At 48.0% G+C, this 23,565-nt stretch overlaps 1 protein-coding gene across 2 annotated transcripts in view; it reads right to left on the bottom strand.

The window, feature by feature from the left end:
* Positions 1–23,565, bottom strand: part of RAB31 (RAB31, member RAS oncogene family) — an 88,912-nt gene that overhangs the window by 8,114 nt on the left and 57,233 nt on the right. For both annotated transcript variants that reach the window (XM_073550972.1, XM_073550971.1), the window contains exon 5: positions 16,298–16,404. In XM_073550972.1, coding sequence (XP_073407073.1) covers positions 16,298–16,404 — 107 coding nt within the window. The remainder of the gene's footprint in view (positions 1–16,297; positions 16,405–23,565) is intronic.

Below are 23,565 nucleotides of genomic sequence, written 5' to 3'. Positions count from 1 at the left end.
ACAGATGGAGGCAGCAGCAGAATGAGGGTCATTAGTTATTTTAAATATACATTAGAAATATATAGTCACATATAATCTCTGAGGTGAATAGTCGCTTTAATGTTCTTCTAAAAAGCCAAGTCATAAACTGCCATGGTAACCCATCAGCACCCCACAATGTAATAATCAGAGTATGCATCATTTCAAAAGAAACACCACATGGTTTACATGTAGGTTGTTTTATAATTCATATATATATATAGTCAACTTTTCAGAATAAGCTCATAGGTCTTATAATGAGGAACAACACCATTTCTGGCAAATTTATGAATTCTATCCTGCTTTTTTTCACCAGTTTTCTTCCCCTCTGAAAGCTATATCTGTAATTGTCAGTTCTCTCTGATGTAGTGGCTGGAAACTAGCTGCTATGGCGTTTCCTATACACAGTACATAGGAAAAATTGAAAAAGGAATTACTATTACTCTCTATGTAAAACACAGACAGAAGCAGCAGCATGGAGTGCCAAAATAAACAGGACTGAGCGGTGTGGCTGTGAATCCAGCACCAGAAGCTACAAAGCTGCAGTGCATTCTTTTTTTCACTTCCTGTGTCTTAGTGTGTTCATCCCATCTCCTCCACTCTCCATGTACAGTACTTCAGTAGGCAGCTGTTACCTGCTCAGTGAGTCGGCAGTTCATCTTGTCTTAAGTCAGTCAGATTTTAGCTGTTTTTCAATGTGAATAATAACACAGGTGGTCAAAATTGTTAGTACCCCTCTTTTAGTGACAGAAAAACCCACAATGGTCACAGAAACAACTTGAATCTGACAAATGTAATAATAACTAAAAAATCTATGATAATGAACAAATGAAAGTCAGAAATTGTTTGTCAACCATGCTTCCACAGAATTTGAAAAAAAATAAAACTCACGAAATAGGCCTGGACAGAAATGATGGTATCCTTAACGTAATATTTTTTTTGCACAACCTTTTGAGCCAATCACTGCAATAAAACGATTCCTCAAACCCTAACCCTAAGGGCTGTTTTACATTTCCGTTTTTTGTGATCAGTTGAAATCCGCCAAAGCTGCAAAAAACGAACAAACGGATGTCAGCGGACCGTTTTTTGGACGGATGCGCGGAAGTTGCAAAGGGCAGGAAATTTAAAGGAACCGCGTCTGGAGGAGAGAGAGAGAGGAGAGAGAGAGACGTTTCAAAGTCCGTCTGCTCCGCCCTAGATCCGCTAAAAATCGAATGGATCCATCCGAAAACGGATGCAACGTACTACCGTCGGTCAAAATCCGCCGCTAATGCAAGTCTATGAGGGAAAAACGGATCCGCCAAAAAGGGGCGGATCCGTTTTTTTCTAAAACTGGCGGATTTTGACTGACATCAAAAAATGGAAGTGTGAAACAGGCCTAAGACTTTCCATAAACTTGATGTATTTGTCAATAAAAGGGAAATTGTTGTGAGTTCATTTTTCCCTTGACCGTTGAGGTCTGATGAACTCCCTCCTCTGGTGAAGGAAGGTAGAGAGGCTGATTACCAAACACCTGGGCAGCTAGATGATGACTGGGTGGCTGGAATAGAGGACTGGATATAAGGCAGTCGACGCCCTTCTGCCTTGCTGGTGATCCTGCTGGATTCTTGGAGACCAGTCTGATTCCTGCGTCTCAAAGCTAAGTTTTTCTGCTCTGCTTTGTACACTTCAGTTTTGTTTTTGTTTTGCCTTGTTTTTTGGGAGTTCTGCCATCCCTGGCCGGGGGTGAGCTGAATTCCATTTTTGTCTCTGATCTGTTGATCTTTTGCTCTGTCTTCAGAATATACGTGAGTGCTGATTTAGTCTTTTGAAGCCTAGCGACTTCAGGGCCTGTTTTTCCTATCAGTCGGTTGGCACATTTTTTATAGGGTTTTTGTGGATGGCAGACAGCAGCTTTCCTATCCTGTCCTATTTTAGTTAGCTTGGGCCCCATCATTTGCTCAACCTATCTTTCTATCTGTGTTAGTGTTTTCATCTTGCTTCACCGTCATTATATGTTGGGGGCTGCCTATTGCTTTGGGGTCTGCTCTGGGGCAGTTTAGATATCCCTTTCTGTCTTTAGGCTATGTAGTTCTCCGGCTGTGATCGAGGGGTCTAGGGCACCGTAGGAACCCCCCACAGCTACCGCTAGTTGTTGTGGATAGGTTCAGGGGTCTGCAATCCGATAGCTGCCAACCTCTCTGGTTTTTCTGGACTTAGCTAGTATTTTGTTTTTTCCTCCTTCGGTGACTCATCATAACAGAATCACCAGCCATACCGCAGATCCTAGGGTACTCAATAGCAGGAGAGAATTGTAAAAAAAAAAAAAAAAAGTGTGTCAGATTTTTTTTTGTGTGCATATTTTTTCCTCTATATCTCTGAGGCCGTAATTTTTCTCTCAATGGAGATGAAGCAATTGTCTGATCGTGTGGAGCAGCTCGCTGCTGAAGTGCGGGGAATTTCCGCCTATCTTGCTCATTCACATGCTGCTGAACCAAAGATTCCTACTCCGGATGTGTTTTTTGGGGATCGGTCTAAATTCTTGAATTTCAAGAATAATTGTAAATTATTTTTTGCCTTGAAGCCTAACTCGTCGGGGAACTCCGCGCAGCAGGTTTTAATTGTCATCTCTTTGCTGCGTGGCTATCCCCAGGATTGGGCGTTTTCTTTGAAACCTGATGATCCTATCCTGAATAATGTGAACGCATTTTTTCAAGCCTTGGGGTTGTTGTATGATGAACCTAATGCTATTGATCAGGCTGAAAAGACCCTGTTGGCATTAAGCCAGGGTCAGGATTCGGCAGAGTTGTACTGTCAAAGATTCCGAAAGTGGGCGGTCCTTACTACCTGGAATGATGGTGCCTTGGCAGTCCTCTTTCGGAAGGGTTTGTCAGAAACTGTAAAGGATACTATGGTGGGATTTCCTGTTCCCTCTGGTCTTGACGATTCTATGTCATTAGCCATTCAGGTGGATCGGCGTTTACGTGAACGCAAAATTACACGAGAGATGTTGCCACCTGTTGAACAAATGTCTGAACCTATGCAATGTGACTTTTGTCTAGGGCGCAACGTCAGGAGTTCAGAAGGCGTAATAAGCTGTGTTTTTTTTGTGGAGATGCCTCGCATATTATTTCTGTCTGCCCTAAACGAGAGAAACGTTGTGCACACACGTTTTCTGTGGATGGTGTTCAACCTAAGTTTCTTCTGGCAATTACTCTGATCTGCTCCCTGTCCACATTTTCCGCCATGGCTTTTGTGGATTCGGGAGCAGCTCTGAACCTTGTGAGAATCATGTGGGAATAGTGGATGAGGGCAGGTATATCTCGCCCAGATTCCTTTCCTATGTGGCCTAGTCTGGTCAGTATCGCACCTGCTTACTAATGGATAATGGGAGGTGGATATATAAGGATGCAAGGTGGTTGTGTGAGTGTCTCAGCCTGGGAACACAGAGAGCCTGTCTGTGTGAGAGACACACACGTGAGTGGAAGCAGTGCCCACTGCAACTGTGGTTTGGCTGGACGGGAGAAGCCCGCCAGTTGGTAGTTAGGTTGTACTTTGTTTAGTTAGTGCCGGACAGGCAAGGATTTGTTTTATGTTTTATTTCCTTTTGCATTGTTTTCACCGTTAATAAACCTGACCCAGGGTCAGTTATACACGAATCCCAGCTCTGCGCCTGAGTTTCATGCTGAACGCACGTGACCTTTGACCCCCGCAAAGGCGATCCCGGAGTGTTTTATCACATTGTGGTGGAGAATGCGGGCATCACGTTGCAAGCATGAGCATGGAGGACGTGGTGAAAGCGCTGGTACAGTCCACCGCCGTCCAGCAAGAAGCTAATCGGGTGATGATGGCCCAGCTGAAGGAGTTGGTGGACATGACAGCTACCGATCGTTTGCTTCTCCAGCAGGTGGCGCAGCGCCTGGCAAGCCTACAGGAGGTTAACCTGGAAGCCGAGTCGAGAGTGATTCACGTGAGTCGGTACTGGCAGAAGATGACGACCGAAGATGACGTCGAGGCATACCTGACCACGTTTGAACGGACGGCGGTGCGAGAAAAATGGCCGAAGGCACGATGGGCCGGCCTGATTGCCCCGTTTCTTTCCGGTGAGGCCCAAAAGGCTTATTATGACTTAGAGCCTGAAGCCGTGCAGGACTTTGACAAACTGAAAGCCGAGATCTTGGCCCGGCTGGGAGTGACGACCGCTGTCCGTTCACAGAGAGTGCATCAATGGACTTATCAGCCGGATAAACCACCGCGGTCACAGATGTTCGACCTGATCCACGTGACGAAGAAGTGGCTACAACCCGAGGTGTTGACAGCGCCAGAGATAATTCAGAGAGTCGTCATGGACAAGTACCTGAGAGCTCTACCGCCAGCCCTGAGGAAGTGGGTAAGCCATGGAAATCCTACGACGGCAGATCAACTGGTGAATCTGGTTGAACGTTACTCCGTGGCGGAAGGACTCCGAGACGACGCTACCCCACCTCGTTCTTCATCATCTCCACGGGGAACCGGTAAGACTGTTCCAGGGAGTAGGGGAGATGGAAAAATCCCTAAGACAGTGGGGGAGGAAAACGGGACTGCCCGCACTGCGAGGCCGAGAGTAACGAACTATGGTCTAAGCAAGGGGCCCGTTAGGTGTTTCTGCTGCCAAGAGATGGGACATATTGCTGTGAACTGTCCGGTCACTACTGAACCCATGCAGTGCGACGTCACAGACTCTAAAAACCGCATGTCTATGGTTGCACGGGTAGTGAGTGTGAATGCCGGTCAAAAGGATGTGGAGAAACACATGTGTGATTTAACTGTTGATGGCAAAAATGTGGTGGCATTGTTAGACTCGGGAAGTGTGGTGACTCTGGTGAAGGCCAGTCTGGTGTCAGCCCCGACTGGACCATCAGACAAATTTTCTGTAACGTGTGTGCATGGAGACACCTGTTCGTACCTCACCACGGTCATATGCATTACTACTTCCTATGGGTCTGTGCAACATAAAGTGGGACTCGTCCCGGCGTTATTGCATGATGTTATCCTGGGCCGGGATTTTCCCCACTTCTGGCAATTGTGGGAGAATCAGATGATGCCCTCGGGTAATAGTGTACATGATTCTTCTCCCAGGGCGCGTATGGGTCCCGAACCCCTGGAAGAGGTCTCCCCGGAAGACTCGGGGGAAGAGTCTGCTGGAAATGACCTACAGTTCCCGTTTTCAGTCATGGCGGGTGATACGGAGGAGACCGGGGAAGAGGAGGAGGCCGACAGCCGTCCACCTCCCCGTTTGCCGGATTTGGAAGTTCAGAAAGATGACTTCCAAAGCGAGCAAATAAAGGATCCTACCCTTTCTCAGGCTAGGACAAATGTAAAAGTGATAAATGGGGTACCCGTTGAACCTGGCTCTAGGCTGGCATATCCTTACATGGTTCTGGAGAATGATTTACTCTATCAGATAGAGAAAAAGGGGGAAGATACAGTACAACTATTAGTCGTGCCAAAACCCTACCGGCGGCAGGTGGTGGACCTTGCCCACGGACATGTGATGGGAGGTCACCTGGGAGTCCAGAAAACCACCGAAAGGATATTACACTGTTTTGTTTGGCCAGGCATGCATCACGATATTCGAGTATATTGTGAGTCTTGTCCTGACTGCCAAGCCTCTGCACCTAAGCCCCGGTTCTGTAGCCCTTTGGTACCCCTACCTATTATTGAAGTCACGTTTGAGAGGATTGGGATGGATTTAGTTGGGCCCCTTCCACGGTCTGCACGTGGACACCAACATATCCTGGTCATCTTGGATTATGCCACTCGTTACCCGGAGGCCATCCCTTTGCGTAACACGGCCACCAAGACGATTGCCAAGGAACTGGTGCATGTGTTTAGTCGGGTCGGTATACCAAAACAGATACTCACCGACCAGGGGACCCCCTTTATGTCCAGGGTAATGAAGGAGCTCTGCCGATTGTTACAAATTGAACCGTTACGCACATCCGTGTATCACCCTCAAACAGACGGGTTGGTCGAACGGTTCAATAAAACTCTGAAGTAGATGCTGAGAAAGGTGATAGACAAGGATGGGAAGAACTGGGACTATTTACTTCCGTATTTGCTTTTTGCCATCAGGGAAGTACCCCAGTCTTCCACGGGATTCTCGCCTTTCGAGTTATTGTACGCCCGACGTCCTCGCGGACTGTTAGACGTTGCAAAAGAAACCTGGGAGGGTCGGGTCACTCCGTTTAAAACAGTGATAGATCACGTCACACAAATGCAGGACCGTATTGCGGCTGTTATGCCTATCGTCAAAGAACACATGATACAGACTCAAGGAGCCCAAAAAAGAATCTATGATAGGGGCGCCAAGGTCCGTACGTTTGCACCCGGAGATAGGGTGTTGATCCTGGTCCCCACGGTGGACAGTAAGTTCCTGGCAAAGTGGCAGGGCCCCTTTGAGATCAAGGAAAGAGTTGGTGAAGTAAACTACAAAGTATACCAGGCAGGTAAACGGAAACCTGAACAGATTTATCATGTAAATCTGATAAAGCCCTGGAAGGATCGGTCTGCCTTGTCAGCGGAGCTGGCCCGTCCTGTCTGCTCGCATACCGTACCGGAGGTACGGGTTGCAGAGACTCTCTCGGAGCGGCAAAAGATGGAAGTCAGGCAGTTTCTACTTCACAACCAAAAGTTTTTCTCAGAAAAACCCGGGCAGACTATGCTAATGAAACATGACATCGTAACGGAACCTGGTGTCACAGTTCTCGTAAAGCCCTACCGAATCCCTGAAGCGCGCCGTGAAGCCGTTTCCCGAGAAGTGAAGGCAATGTTAGAGTTAGGAGTCATTGAGGAATCGCACAGTGCGTGGTCCAGCCCGATTGTGATAATTCCTAAACCGGACGGCACCATCCGCTTCTGCAATGACTTCAGGAAACTGAATGCGGTCTCAAAATTTGATGCCTACCCCATGCCCCGGGTCGACGAGTTAATAGATCGGTTAGGAAAAGCCCGGTATATTACGACCCTAGACCTAACAAAGGGGTATTGGCAGATCCCTCTGGTGGAGGCTGCCAGAGAAAAGACAGCATTTGCTACGCCGGAAGGTTTATTTCAGTATGTGTATATGCCGTTTGGACTGCACGGGGCACCGGCGACCTTCCAGAGACTGATGGATCGAGTCCTGAGGCCACATAGGCAGCACGCTTCGGCCTATTTGGATGACATTGTCATTTACAGCTTGGATTGGGAGACTCATCTCCAGAAAGTACAAGCTGTGATTGACGACCTATGGGAGGCAGGTCTAACCGCGAACCCCAAGAAATGTCACATCGGGCTAGAAGAAGCCCGGTATTTGGGGTATGTAATTGGGAGGGGTGTTGTTAAACCCCAGGTTGATAAGATTCAGGCGGTTCAGGACTGGCCACAACCTGTCAACAAGAAGCAGGTGCAAGCCTTCCTGGGGATCGCCGGCTATTATCGCCGGTTCATACCCAATTTTGCAGCCATCGCTACCCCCCTGACGGATCTTACAAAAGGGAAAGACTCCGTCATGATTAAATGGAGTTTAGCGGCTGAAGAAGCCTTCCATAGCCTAAAACGGGCACTTTGCTCTCAACCAGTACTGGTGACTCCGGACTTCCGCAGCGAGTTTGTTGTACAAACGGATGCCTCTGATACCGGTATCGGGGCCGTACTCTCACAAGTGAGGGACGGAGTGGAACACCCAGTCCTCTATCTCAGCAGGAAGCTGAATAAACACGAGCAAAGGTATGCAGTCGTAGAAAAAGAGTGCCTCGCCATTAAGTGGGCTCTAGAGGCCCTCAAATATTACCTGGTGGGCCGAAAGTTCAGGCTGATCACTGACCATGCCCCTCTCAAGTGGATGCACTTGAACAAGGAACGGAATAGCCGGGTGACCCGGTGGTTCCTTGCCCTGCAGGCCTACACTTTTACGGTGGAGCACCGCCCAGGGGTACAGATGGGGAATGCAGATGCCCTGTCCCGAGTGCACTGTTTGGCGGGTGTCATTGCTCGACCAGAGTGGTCTGAGCAGAGGGGGGGGATATGTGAGAATCATGTGGGAATAGTGGATGAGGGCAGGTATATCTCGCCCAGATTCCTTTCCTATGTGGCCTAGTCTGGTCAGTATCGCACCTGCTTACTAATGGATAATGGGAGGTGGATATATAAGGATGCAAGGTGGTTGTGTGAGTGTCTCAGCCTGGGAACACAGAGAGCCTGTCTGTGTGAGAGACACACACGTGAGTGGAAGCAGTGCCCACTGCAACTGTGGTTTGGCTGGACGGGAGAAGCCCGCCAGTTGGTAGTTAGGTTGTACTTTGTTTAGTTAGTGCCGGACAGGCAAGGATTTGTTTTATGTTTTATTTCCTTTTGCATTGCTTTCACTGTTAATAAACCTGACCCAGGGTCAGTCATACACGAATCCCAGCTCTGCGCCTGAGTTTCATGCTGAACGCACGTGACCTTTGACCCCCGCAAAGGCGATCCCGGAGTGTTTTATCACAACCTGATGGACTTGGATTTTGCTAAACGTTGTGGATTTCCTATGACACCTCTGCGGACGCCTATGCCTTTGAGGGGTATTGATGCTACTCCTTTGGCGAAGAATAAAGCTCAGTTTTGGACCCAGGTGGTAATGCGGGTCACCCCAGACCATCAAGAAAATTGTAGATTTTTGGTGTTGCATAATTTGCATGATACCATCGTTCTGGGGTTTCCCTGGTTGCAAATCCATAATCAAGTTCTGGATTGGAAATCTTTGTCTGTGGTGAGTTGGGGTTGTCGGTGTGCCCTTAGTGATGCTCCTGTTTTCTCCACCTCTCCCCAGTCGCATGATGTTCCTGACTATTTGGCTGACTTTTATGATGTATTTAGTGAGAATGAGTCTGCGTCTTTGCCTCCTCATAGGAGTTATGACTGTGCAATTGAACTGAGCCCGGGGTGTAAATTTCCTAAGGGTCGGCTCTTCAATTTATCTGTACCCGAGCATGAGGCTATGCAATCCTATATTAAGGAGGCGTTGGAGAAGGGTCATATTAGACCATCCTCTTCACCCTTAGGTGCTGGGGTTTTTTTCGTGGCTAAAAAGGATGGTTCATTAAAGCCTTGTATTGACTATCGTGCCCTCAACAAAATTACTGTTAAATATTAGTATCCGTTACCCCTGATTTCTGATCTATTCTCCAGAGTTAAAGGTGCTTGCTGGTTTACCAAGCTTGACCTCAGGGGGGCGTATAATCTTATTCGCATTAAGCATGGGGATGAATGGAAGACGGCGTTTAATACTCCGGAGGGACATTTTGAGTACCTGGTGATGCCTTTTGGGCTCACTAATGCCCCTTCTGTCTTCCAGTGCGTCATGAACGATATATTCCGAGACTTTGTGGATAAATTTTTGATTATCTATCTGGATGATATTTTGATCTTCTCCAAGAATTGGGACTCTCATGTGGAACATGTTCGGACTGTGTTCCGGATTTTGAGGGAGAATTCCCTGTATGTCAAGGGATCGAAATGCCTTTTTGGGGTACAGAGGATTTCATTTTTGGGATTTATTTTGTCTCCGTCAACTATTGAAATGGACCCGGCCAAGGTACAGGCCATTTATGATTGGGTTCAGCCCACTTCTTTGAAGGCCCTCCAGAAGTTTTTGGGTTTTGCTAATTTTTATCGGAAATTTATAGCTAATTTTTCTGGTATTGCCAAGCCATTGACTGATTTGACCAGGAAAGGTGCTGATGTGCTGAATTGGTCTCCGGAGGCTGTTTCTTCCTTTCAGGAGCTGAAGCGAAGATTCACTTCTGCTCCGGTTTTGCGGCAACCTGATGTCTCACTCCCGTTTCAGGTGGAGGTGGACGCTTCTGAGATTGGTGCAGGAGCGGTGTTGTCCCAAAAAGATCCTGTGACATCTAAAATGAATCCTTGTGCTTTCTTTTCCCGAAAGTTCTCTCCATCCGAACGTAACTACGATGTGGGGAATCGGGAACTGTTGGCCATGAAATGGGCATTTGAGGAGTGGAGACATTGGTTGGAGGAAGCCAAACACCAAGTCGTGGTCCTTACTGACCACAAGAATTTGATTTACCTGGAGTCGGCCAAGCGCTTGAATCCTAGACAGGCTAGGTGGGCCTTGTTTTTCACACGTTTTGATTTTGTGGTCTCTTTTCTTCCGGGCACTAAGAATGTCAAGGCAGACGCCCTCTCTAGGAGTTTCCTTGCTGATTCTCCTGTTGTGACTAAGCCTGCTATTATCTTAGGCGAGGGGGTAATTCTTTCTGCCATCTCGCCCGATTTGAGACGTGCTTTGGAAGAGTTTCAGGAGGACAAACCTGAGCGTTGTCCCAGTGGAAAGTTGTATGTTCCTGACCAGTGGAGGAAGAGAGTGATGTCTGAAGTTCATTGCTCTGCATTGGCTGGTCATCCAGGTATTTTTGGTACTAGAGATCTGGTGAGTCGGTCTTTTTGGTGGCCCGCCTTGTCTCGTGATGTCAGGAATTTTGTGCAGTCCTGTGGGACTTGCTCCCGGCCTAACCTTGTTCTCGCTCTAGTGGCTTGTTGATGCCTTTGCCGGTGCCCAGGAGGCCATGGACCCATATTTCAATGGATTTTATCTCTGATATGCCTGTCTCTCAGAGAATGATTATTATTTGGGTGATTTGTGATAGATTCTCTAAGATGGTCCATCTTGTACCACTCCCTAAGTTGCCATCTTCCTCTGAGTTGGTGCCCTTGTTTTTGCAACAGGTGGTTCGCTTGCACGGGATTCCTGAGAACATTGTATCTGACAGAAAAGTTCAGTTTGTGTCTAGATTTTGGAGGACTTTCTGTTCCAAGCTGGGAATTCAGTTGTCCTTCTCCTCTGCGTTTCACCCTCAGACCAATGGGCAGACGGAGAGAACAAACCAGACTTTGGAGTCGTATTTGAGATGTTTTATTTCTGCCGATCAGGATGATTGGGTTTCATTTTTGCCCTTGGCCGAATTTACTTTAAATAATAGAGCTAGTTCTGCCACTTTGATGTCACCTTTTTTTTGTAACTTTGGGTTTCACCCTCGATTTTCTTCAGGGCAGGTGGAGCCTTCTGCCTGCCCAGGTGTTGACACTGTGGTGGAGAGAATGCACCAGATCTGGGACCAAGTAGTGGATAAGTTGTCTCTCTCCCAGGAAAAGGCCCAGTGGTTTTCCAACCGGCGTAGGACCGTTGGTCCCCAGTTTAAGGTGGGTGATATGGTTTGGTTGTCATCAAAAAATATCACTATGAAGGTGGCTTCTCCTAAGTTTAAGCCTAGATTTATTGGACCTTACAAGATTTTGGAGATTATTAATCCGGTCTCTTTTCGGTTGGCTCTTCCTGTTACATTTAAAATTCATAATGTGTTTCATAAGTCCTTGTTGAAGAGGTTTGTTGAACCAGTAGTTCCTGTGGTGGCACCTCCTGACCCTGTATTGGTTGAAGGTAACATGGAATATGAGGTAGAGAAGATACTGGATTCCCGTCTGGCTAGACGGAGACTCCAGTATTTGGTTAAGTGGAAGGGTTATGGTCAGGAGGATAATTCCTGGGTCTCTGCCTCTGATATTCATCCCGAAAGATTGGTGCGTGCCTTTCATCGGGCTCACCCGGATCGCCCTGGTGGCATGGATGAGGGTTTGGTGACCCCTCCTCAAGGGGGAGGTACTGTTGTGAGTTCATTTTTCCCTTCACCGTTGAGGTCTGATGAACTCCCTCCTCTGGTGAAGGAAGGTAGTGAGGCTGATTACCAAACACCTGGGCAGCTAGATGATGACTGGGTGGCTGGAATTGAGGACTGGATATAAGGCAGTCGATGTCCTTCTGCATTGCTGGTGATCCTGCTGGATTCTTGGAGACCAGTCTGATTCCTGCGTCTCAAAGCTAAGTTTTTCTGCTCTGCTTTGTACACTTCAGTTTTGTTTTGCCTTGTTTTTTGGGAGTTCTGCCATCCCCGGCCGGGGGTGAGCTGAATGCCATTTTTGTCTCTGATCTGTTGATCTTTTGCTCTGTCTTCAGAATATACCTGAGTGCTGATTTAGTCTTTTGAAGCCTAGCGACTTCAGGGCCTGTTTTTCCTATCAGTCGGTTGGCACATTTTTTATAGGGTTTTTCCGGATGGCAGACCGCAGCTTTCCTATCCTGTCCTATTTTAGTTAGCTTGGGCCCCATCATTTGCTCAACCTATCTTTCTATCTGTGTTAGTGTTTTCATCTTGCTTCACCGTCATTATATGTTGGGGGCTGCCTATTGCTTTGGGGTCTGCTTTGGGGCAGTTTAGTTTTTCCCCTTTCTGTCTTTAGGCTATGTAGTTCTCCGGCTGTGATCGAGGGGTCTAGGGCACCGTAGGAACCCCCCACGGCTACCGCTAGTTGTTGTGGATAGGTTCAGGGGTCTGCAATCCAATAGCTGCCAACCTCTTTGGTTTTTCTGGACTTAGCTAGTATTTTGTTTTTTCCTCCTTCGGTGACTCATCATAACAGGAAATCATCCCTGCTGGTCAGAGAGCCACGATTCCCATGCTGTCAAAAGAGAGCATGAGCGCTCAGCTGTGATCGGAGGTATAAAGTTCACCTCCAGTCACTGGTGTCAGCTGATGGGACTACCGCTCCCATCAGCCGATGCCTGCTGCCACTAATAACCGAGAGTAGGAGCGGCTGATGGAAGTATTCATCAGCCGGCTCCTGCACTGTAAAATAATTGTACAAAAAAAGGGAAGGCTTCCCCTGTATTTTAGATAACGAGGCACACAAAACTCACAGTTGGAGTCTGCAACCATCAGCTTTAGCAAGGCTGGTTATCAAGAATAGAGGGGCCCCCACGCCATATTTTTTAATTATTTAAATATTTAATTTTAAAAAACGGAGTGGGGTCCCTCCCATTTTTGACAACCAGTGTCGCTATAGCAGACAGCATGGGGATGGTATTCTTAGGCTGGTAAGTGGCCATGGATAATGGCTCCCCAGCCTAAAAATAGCAGCCACAGCCACCCAGAAAAGGCACATCTATTAGATGCGCCAATTCTGGCGCTTTGCCCGGCTCTTCCCACTTGCCCTGTAGCAGTTGCAAGTGGGGTTCATGTTTGTGGGGTTGATGTCACCTTTGTATTGTCCGGTGACATCAAGCCAACGGATTAGTAATGGAAAGGTGTCTTGACACCTCTCCATTACTTATCCTGTAGTTGTATGGTAAATAAAGACACAGCCAGAATAAAGTATTTTATTTTAAATAAAACAAAACACACTTTTACTTTATTTAAAAGTAACAAACATAGTTATACTCACCTAACACCTAATTCCACTGAATCCCTTGTCTCCTTTAATAAAATCAAAATAAAAAAACAACAATATGCCTCATCTGTCCGTTGCTCTGTCCCATGCCGTAATCCATGTCTGGGGAATAAACAGTTTTCAACCTGGACGGTGCCAAGATGCGACCATCCAGGCTGAAAGCCACTGGTGACTGAACTGCTGCGAGTGCAGGCTCAGTGACCGGCGGTGATGTCATCGAGGTTACCTCCCGTCACTGAGGCTGCGTTCCCAGCTGGACTGAACTGCGGTGAACCCAGTGAGATCCCTGCTAGCACCATGAGAATTTTTCTCACAGTGCTAGCGGAGATCTCACCGAGGTTTTTACCATACAACTATAGGATTAGTAATGGATAGGTGTCTTATAGATGCCTCTCCATTACTAATCCATGGGCTTGATTTCGCCAGACAATACAGAGGTGACATCAACCCCACAAATATAAATTCCACTTACCACCTCTATAGGGCAAGTAGGCAGAGCAGAGAAAAGTGCCAGAATAGGCGCATCTAATAGATGTGCCTTTTCTGGGCGTCTGCAGCTGCTATTTTACTGCTGGGGGCCAATATCCAAGGCCCATCAGCAGCCCCCAGCTGTCTGCTTTAGCAAGGCTAGTTGTCAAAAATGGGTGGGACCACAAGCCATTTTTAAAAATTATTTATTTAAATAATTTTTACAAAAATATGGCATGGGGACCCCTCTATTCTTGATAACCAGCCTTGCTGAAGCTGACAGGTGAGGGTTGCAACCCCCAGCTGTGAGTTTTGCCTGGCTGGTTATCAAAACTGCAGGGGAACCCAAGCATTTTTTTTATTTATTTACAGTGCAGGAGCAGGCTGATGAATACTCCTGCTCTCGCTGTTATTAGTGGCAGCAGTCATCAGCTGATCACAGGTGAACAATATACCTCCGATCACAGCTGAACGCTCACACTGTCTTTTGACAGCGTGGGAACTGCGGCTCTCTGACTGGCAGGGATGATTTCATCGCCGATCAGAAGCTGTTTTTGATGCACTGTCATGCACATGACAGCATGGCAAACACTGGATGTTCGGTCCCAGTGGCGTAACTACAAAGTTATGGGCCCGATGCAAACTTTCAAATGGGGCCCCCCATACCAAAATACATGCACATCTCTGCTCTGTACACCTCGTACACACCCGGCTCCGCTCCGCACACCATGTACACACGCGGCTCCGCTCCGAACACCTCGTACACACGCGGCTCCGCTCCGTACACCTCGTACACACGCGGCTCCGCTCCGTACACCTCGTACACACGCGGCACCGCTCCGTACACCTCGTACACACGTGGCTCCACTCCGTACACCTCGTACACACACGGCTCCACTCCACACATCTCATACACACGCGGCTCCGCTCCACTCACCTCGTACACATGCGGCTCCACTTACCTCGTACACACACACGGCTCCGCTTTGTACACACACGGCTCCACTCACCTCGTACACACGCAGCTCCACTCACCTCATACGCACGCGGCTCCGATCCGTACACCTCGTACACACACGGCTCCGCTCCATACACCTTGTACACATGGTTCTGCTCCACACACCTCGTACACACACGGCTCTGCTCAGCACACCTTGTACACACACGGCTCTGTTCCACACACCTCGTACACACACGGCTCTGCTCTGCACACCTCGTACACACGCGGCTCTGCTCCGTACACCTCGTATACACACGGCTCTGCTCCGTACACCTCGTACACACGTCTCCATGCCGTACACCTCGTACACACACGGCTCCGCTCCATACACCTCGTGAACACACGGCTCTGCTACATCCACACTGTAAACCCCTCCTGACCCCACACAGAAACTTTACCTCATCCAGCACCATGACAACCAGCACAGCAGAGTCCTGCAGACAATGATGCCCCTGATCATGTGACCCCTGACTGCTCCCCTCCTGTGATCTCATCACAGGTCCTGTGCGCACAGAAAAGAGAACAGCCTAGGACGCCATTGCAGGCTGCGGTGGGTCTATCTGGGAGGGCGAGGATGGGGTGCATGGGGGGGTGGCTCAGTGCAGGACAGGAAGAATAGACTCCCAGGCGGGACGCGGGGGGGGGTAAAAAACGGGACTGTCCCGCGTGAATCAGGACGGTTAGGAGATATCATGGTCTGACCTGCCAGGCCCCTGACTCGCCCCGGGTCCGGTCGCAGTGGTGATGAAGGGGCCTTATAGCCTGATGAAGGGACCTTCTGAGCCTTGAAAGCTTGCATATATAATTTCTCTGGTTAGCCAATAAAGGTATCACTCCTTGAATACTTTTCTCAATTTTTTGGGGGGGGACATAAGTATTTACATCTATTTTTCTGGCTAACACGGTACCACAATATTATTTTGTATTGTACATGGTAATCCTAACTATGATATTCTCAGGTGTGGACACCAAGACATTATTGTTTAAAATTGGGAACATCACAAAAATAAATGGGTTTCACATACTGCTGTACCTGCTTTTTTTTCCACCAAAAACGCTGAAAACCTGATACCTGCATTTTTTGTTGCGTTTTTGCAATTGCTTTCTATGGGGGGAAAAACACTTGAAAAATGCAGAAAGAAGTGACATGCTGCAGTTTTAAAAAATGCAGCAGTTTTCCAATTCAGTCAGAAAAAAAAACAATGTGTGTACATGAGGTTTCTGAAATTTCATAGCTTTAGCTAGTATTGTAAAACACAGCTTAAAATTTGCATTAAAAAAAGCAGCAAAAATTCAACGTGTAAACATATTGTACTTCAGTAATTATAGAAATATCCAACAAAAAGATTTAAAAACACAGAAGCAGCAAAATGTGTGAAAAACAAAATTTGTGTCAGGCCTAAAACTTATATTCAGAACCATGTAGCCTCCTAATAGTTAGGTATTCAGTAACCCTTCTATACCATCATGCTTATTATAAAACATCATATAACACTATGCCGAGGTTACAGAAATGACTGATTTGGTTACCTGATGTCGGAGAGATCACATTTATTTCCAGCAATAGCCATGACAATATTTTCGGGGCCATGCTCTTTCAGTTCTTTCACCCATTTCTTCAGTGTATGGAATGAGTCCTGTGCACATCAGATCACACTTCATTAATACAGACAGAATTAAGTCAAGAAACATATGCTTATATTTTCAGTTTGACTGTATTCTATTAATAATATAACATTTCATACTTGTCTTGAAAACCCAACCTTATGTAATATGTTTGCAGAAGTATAGAAGTAAGTACAATGTGTGTCCAGTGTATGGAGATACCATAACACCATATACAGGTGCGTCTCACAAAATTAGAATATCATCAAAAAGTTAATTTATTTTAGTTCTTCAATACAAAAAGTGAAACTCCTATATTATATAGAGTCATTACAGAGTGATCTAGTTCAAGTGTTTATTTCTGTTAATGTTGATGATTATGGCTTACAGCCAATGAAAACCCAAAAGTCATTATCTCACTAAATTAGAATACTTTATAACACCAGCTTGAAAAATTATTTTAAAATCCGAAATGTTGGCCTGCTGAAATGTATGATCAGTACATGCACTCAATACTTGGTTGGGCTCCTTTTGCATCAGTTACTGAATCAGTGCGGCTATCAGCCTGTGGCACTGCTGAGGTGTTATGGAAGCAGGGCCGGTTTTAGACAAATTATGACCCTAGGTAAAATTCAAAGTGGGGACCCAGATTCTGAAATATTGCACTAACAACAGCATTACAGTCAATTCAGTGCATTGAAGTGAGTTTTGCGCTAGTAGCAACATCTTTAGGCCCCAAAAAGCCACTCAAATAACAAAGACAACATTTCTGTCCAAGGAGGGAACCATGCATACCAGGATGGGGATGAGGGTGCCATGCATACCAGGATGGGGATGAGGGGGCCATGCATACCAGGATGGGGATGAGGGGGCCATGCATACCAGAATGGGGATGAGGGGGCCATGCATACCAGGATAGGGATGAGGGGGCCATGCATACCAGGATAGGGATGAGGGGGCCATGCATACCAGGATAGGGATGAGGGGGCCATGCATACCAGGATAGGGATGAGGGGGCCATGCATACCAGGATAGGGATGCGGACTATCATTCCTACCAGGATAGGGATGAGAGGGTCATGCATACCAGGATGGGGATGAGGGGGCCATGCATACCAGGATGGGGATGAGGGGGCCATGCATACCAGGATAGGGATGCGGACTATCATTCCTACCAGGATAGGGATGAGAGGGTCATGCATACCAGGATGGGGATGAGGGGGCCATGCATACCAGAATGGGGATGAGGGGGCCATGCATACCAGGATAGGGATGAGGGGGCCATGCATACCAGGATAGGGATGCGGACTATCATTCCTACCAGGATAGGGATGAGGACTATCATTCCTACCAGGATAGGGATGAGGGGGCCATGCATACCAGGATGGGGATGAGGGGGCCATGCAAACCAGGATGGGGATGAAGGGGCCATGCAAACCAGGATGGGGATGAAGGGGCCATGCATACCAGAATGGGGATGAGGGGGCCATGCATACCAGGATAGGGATGAGGGGGACCATGCATACCAGGATAGGGATGAGGGGGCCATGCATACCAGGATAGGGATGAGGACTATCAGTCCTACCAGGATAGGGATGAGAGGGTCATGCATACCAGAATGGGGATGAGGAGGCCTTTCATACCAGGATAGGGATGAGGACTATCATTCCTACCAGGATAGGGATGAGAGGGTCATGCATACCAGGATGGGGATGAGTGGGCCATGCATACCAGGATGGGGATGAGGACAATCATTCCTACCAGGATAGGGATGAGAGGGTCATGCATACCAGGATGGGGATGAATGGGCAATGCATACCAGGATGGGGATGAGGGGGCCATGCATACCAGGATAGGGATGAGGGGGCCATGCATACCATGATAGGGATGAGGGGGCCATGCATACCAGGATAGGGATGAGGACTATCATTCCTACCAGGATAGGGATGAGGGGGTCATGCTTACCAGGATAGGGATGAGGAGGCCATGCATATCAGGATAGGGATGAAGAGGCCATGCATGCCAGGATAGGGATGAGGAGGCTATGCATACCATGATGAGTATAAGGGGGTCCATGTATACCTGGATTGGGTACATATATATACCAGGATGGGGGTATTAGTACAGAATTGATCACAATTTTTGGCTTCACTTTTTATTCTATTTTCCTCCTCTAAAACCTAGGGACATAGCTACAATATGAGGACCTGGATTTGTATACATGGATACGGGGACATAACTATACTATGAGGAACTGGATGGGGACATATCTAAATATGGGGACCTGGATGGTGACACTACAGTATGGGAACATAATTACAATATTAGGACCTGGATGGGGACATAACTACAATATGGGGACATAACTAAATTATGTGGACCTGGATGGGGACATACTGTAACTACAATATGGGGTCATAACATATGTGCACTCATATTGTAGTTATGTTTCTATAATGTAGTTATCACCCCATCCATAATGACTGAAGCTCTAAAGAAATAAAAAAAAACGCAAACATGTTCAAAAAGTTTATAGAAAAAATAGTATCACTAAAAATATCACTTTGTCCTTCAAAGAATGCGGCCCCTCAAATTCAAATTTTTTCTTTAAGCGGTCCATAAACCCAGCCAAGTTTGAGACCCCTATTGTAGAACGCAGTGGTTTTGTGGCTAGCTATCACAGTGACATGATCACTCCTGGTGCCAGCGCACACCACAGAACTGCCTGTGCAGGATCCAAATCAGTGACAGCAGCTATCATTCATTTTTTTTATATCGTTTTTTTTTTCTTCATTTCTTTTTTATGCTTATTACATTGGAGATTAGTGTTGCTGTACAGTGTGTGACTGGTGTGTAGGTGCAGTAAAAAAAAAACTCACCAGTGACTAGTGAAGTAGTTTTGCCCATATGGGAACACTTCTGGGTAGAAGCAGAGCTACTGTACTGTATCCTGACAGACCCTGCTGTGCAGCTCCAGGCAGGGGCATCAATAGTAGCAGACTGCTATGGGGCCCGAGAGGTGAGGGGGCCCTGATGGGTGAGGGGGCCGCGACGGCCGCTGCGGTTTGGCAGCTGTGCTGTGCTGACACAGTACTATCTCCTTTAATTAAATGTAAGCGACGGCCGCCGGCGCTGTATACCCCCTGGCTGGGCCCCTTGAAGCTCCCCTTTCCTATTTTCCTGGTCAGCAGTTGGCTGAAGTCTCTGGCAGGATTTGCATAAGAACGCCATGCCTCCTGGCAGCCAGAGAGCAGCGTGCATTGCAGGAAGCAGAAAACATTCATAATGAGCCTCTCTCACTCAGGGACAGGGACACACACAAGACGGTGACTCGGTGAGCCCGGCTGGGGGTGGATTTTTTTGATAAACGTGTCCCCTCACTGTGCTGTGTGCGATATACAGCGATATACAGCGTCCTGTGTGCGATATACAGCGTCCTGTGTGCGATATACAGCGTCCTGTGTGCGATATACAGCGTCCTGTGTGTGATATACAGCGTCCTGTGTGCGATATACAGCGTCCTGTGTGCGATATAGCGTCCTGTGTGCGATATACAGCGTCCTGTGTGCGATATAGCGTCCTGTGTGCGATATACAGCATCCTGTGTGCGATATACAGCGTCCTGTGTGCGATAGACAGCGTCCTGTGTGCGATAGACAGCGTCCTGTGTGCGATAGACAGCGTCCTGTGTGCGATAGACAGCGTCCTGTGTGTGATATGCAGTGTCCTGTGTGCGATAGACAGCGTCCTGTGTGCTATAGACAGCGTCCTGTGTGCGATAGACAGCGTCCTGTGTGCGATAGACAGCGTCCTGTGTGCGATAGACAGCGTCCTGTGTGCGATAGACAGCGTCCTGTGTGCGATATACAGCGTCCTGTGTGCGATATACAGCGTCCTGTGTGCGATATACAGCGTCCTGTGTGCGATATGCAGTGTCCTGTGTGTGATATACAGCAATATACAGCGTCCTGTGTGCGATATACAGCGTCCTGTGTGCGATATACAGCGTCCTGTGTGCGATATACAGCGTCCTGTGTGCTATATACAGCGTCCTGTGTGCTATATACAGCGTCCTGTGTGCTATATACAGCGTCCTGTGTGCGATAGACAGCGTCCTGTGTGCGATAGACAGCGTCCTGTGTGCTATATACAGCATCCTGTGTGCGATATACAGCGTCCTGTGTGCGATATACAGCGTCCTGTGTGCGATATACAGCAATATACAGTGTCCTGTGTGCGATATACAGCGTCCTGTGTGCGATATACAGCGACTGCTGGCAGCCTGGCACTTTACATTTACAATGGCTCTGGCTGCACTTCGCACCTTAGGGAGGGGGACCCGGCTGCACGCACTATGGAGGGGGCCCTGCATGTGTGTGTGTGTGTGTGTGTGTGTGCGTGTGTGTGCATGTATATATATATATATATATATATATATATATATATATATATATATATATATATATATATATATATATATATATATACACACTACTGAGCCACCAATGATTTATTCTGCCTTGCTAAATGTCTGTGTTATATATATTGACAATCAGCTACTTGTTGGCCAATAGCTGATAGTTTCACATTAGCGCTTTATAGCGCAGCAACGGCCTGCGCACGGCGCCGCTAAGCCCCGCCCCCTGCCGGCTCCCTGCCCGCCCCTTCCGGTCATCGCCACCTTCTAGCGCACATGGGAGCTTGCGATCTGCGCACCCTATCTTTAGCATAGGGTGCGCAGATCGTGCGCTAGCAGGATTTTGCCTTGCGCTGCGCACTTTTGAAGGTGCGCCCATGTGCGCCGAACGCAGCATGTTGCATTTCGGCGCGCACAGCGCACCTTCAAAAGTGCGCAGCGCACGGCAAAATCCTGCTAGTGCACGAACTGCGCACCCTATGCTAAAGATAGGGTGCGCAGATCGCAAGCGCCCATGTGCGATAGAAGGCGGCAATGACCGGAAGGGGCGGGCAGGGAGCCGGCAGGGGGCGGGGCTTAGCGGCGGCCGTGCGCAGGCCGTCGCTGTGCTATAAAGCGCTAATGTGAAACTAGCCTTATGCTCACAGGATGATCAGTGTAGATTGTTTTGTGTGCATAGATTATTATTGTTCTCAGCAGCACATACATGCTGAGAACTGAAAAAAATCAAAGACTAGCTATAAAATTAATTGTTTGACCTATAACATGCATGCCTGGAGTTAAGAGCACCTGTTGATTTTTTTTTTTTTTTTTTTTGGGGGGGGCATTCAGACTTTTGCTATGGGACCCCATGATTTCTATGTACGCCCCTGGCGCCAGGACTACGTCCGTGGTCAGGTGTCACATAGGTCCTGACACTGAACAGCAGCAGTCAGCACACAGTATAAGCGATAACCCTGAAGCTTGTAACAGTGAGGACGGATGGCCATATAGCAGAAGAACAGGAGAACATGCAGAGCGCAGGGCAAGGTCAGTATAAGGCCAGGATCACACTACCGTGTGTGATGCAAAAAACACTCGAGTCTCTCGCATCAACACCCAGCGCTGCCGCCAGCACTCAGGACCGGAGCTGTGTCTGCATAGAAATACAGCCGCAGCTCCGGTCCTGAGTGCCGGCGGCAGCGCCAGGTGGTGATGCGAGAGACTCGTGCGAGTTTCTCGCATCACACACGGTAGTGTGATCCTGACCTAATACGCCTGATTGCTTCTGCCTCCACAATCACCGTCGACAATACAATAAATAACACTAGGCAGCACAGCATCGGGAAAGGCTCGCATTGCAGAACAGATAAGATGCATTTATATCTGCCTCTTCTGCAAAGCTCTGCATTGTGTTATCTGAATTGTGAGCTCCATTTTGAGACCAGCAGGGGGCCCCTTCTGTGCCTAGGTGCCGTAGGCAGCTGCCTGGTCTGCCTGCCAATAAGGCTGGCCCTGTATGGAAGCCCAGGTTGCTTTGATAGCAGCCTTCAGCTCCTCTGCATTGTTGGGTCTGGTGTCTCTCACATTCCTCTTGACAATACCCCATAGATTATATGGGGTTAATGTCAGGTGAGTTTGTTGGCCAATGAAGCACAGTGATGCTATTGTTTTTAAACCAGGTATTGGTACTTTTGGCAGTGCTGACAGGTACCAAGTCCTGCTGGAAAATGAAATGAAATTTCCTTCTCCAAAAAGCTTGTCGGCAGAGGGAGGCATGAAGTGCTCTAAAATATCCTGGTAGACGGCAGCGCTGACTTTGATCTTGATAAAACACAGTGGAACTACACCAGCAGATGACATGGCTCCCCCAAACCATCACTGATTGTGGAAATTTCACACTAGACCTTAAGCAGCTTGGATTGTGTGCCTCTCCACTCTTCCTCCAGACCCTGGGACCTTGATTTCCAAATGAAATGCAAAATTTACTTTCATCTGAAAACAACAACTTGGACCACTGCGCAACAGTCCAATTCTTTTTGTCCTCGGCCCAGGAAAGACGATTCTGGAGATGTCTATTGGTCATGAGTGGCTTCACACAAGGAAAGCGACACTTGTATCCCATGTCCTGGATACGTCTGAGTGTGGTGACTCTTGAAGAAATGACTCGAGCAGCAATCCACTCCTTGTGAATCTCCCCCAAATTTTTGAATGGCCTTTTCTTAAAGGGTACCTGTCAGCAGTATTGGCATACATAAGATGCGGCCATCACCTTTCAGGCTTATGCACAGCATTTTATAATCTATATATATAATTGCATTAAATTGTCCGTCATCCACTTCCGTCTGGATGTCCCCGAATCCCACAATCCACCGCACCGGAAGTACGCCCACCGCCATTTTGGAACACCCAAGTGATGCCGCTCAGATCCAGGGCGCAGCTGCGATCCCGACCTCCGCTCGGATCCAGGCTGCCACTGTGATCCCGACTGCCCCTGGGATCCCAGCTGCCGCACGGATCCAGGTCGCCGCTGCAATCCCGACCGACGCTGGGATCCCAGCAGCTGCTCAGATCCAGGCCGCTGCTGCAATCCCGACCGCCACTGGGATCCCAGCTGCCGCTCAGATCCAGGTCGTCGCTGTGATCAGGAGGCTGTGAAAGGGGTGTAACAAGGGGGTATAACGAGAGGTGTGTAATGACGCGGGGGTATAATGAGAGGGTGTAATGAAGGGGGAGTAATGAGAGGGATGCCGCTGCCGGACCACCGCCAGGATCCCGCCGCTGCCTGCCCACCCACC

This window comes from Dendrobates tinctorius, unplaced genomic scaffold (assembly GCF_039654945.1).
Source record: "Dendrobates tinctorius isolate UK_male_01 unplaced genomic scaffold, ASM3965494v1 ptg000171l, whole genome shotgun sequence".
Lineage (NCBI taxonomy): Eukaryota > Metazoa > Chordata > Amphibia > Anura > Dendrobatidae > Dendrobates > Dendrobates tinctorius.
This window is presented reverse-complemented; position numbering and strand designations above follow the sequence as displayed.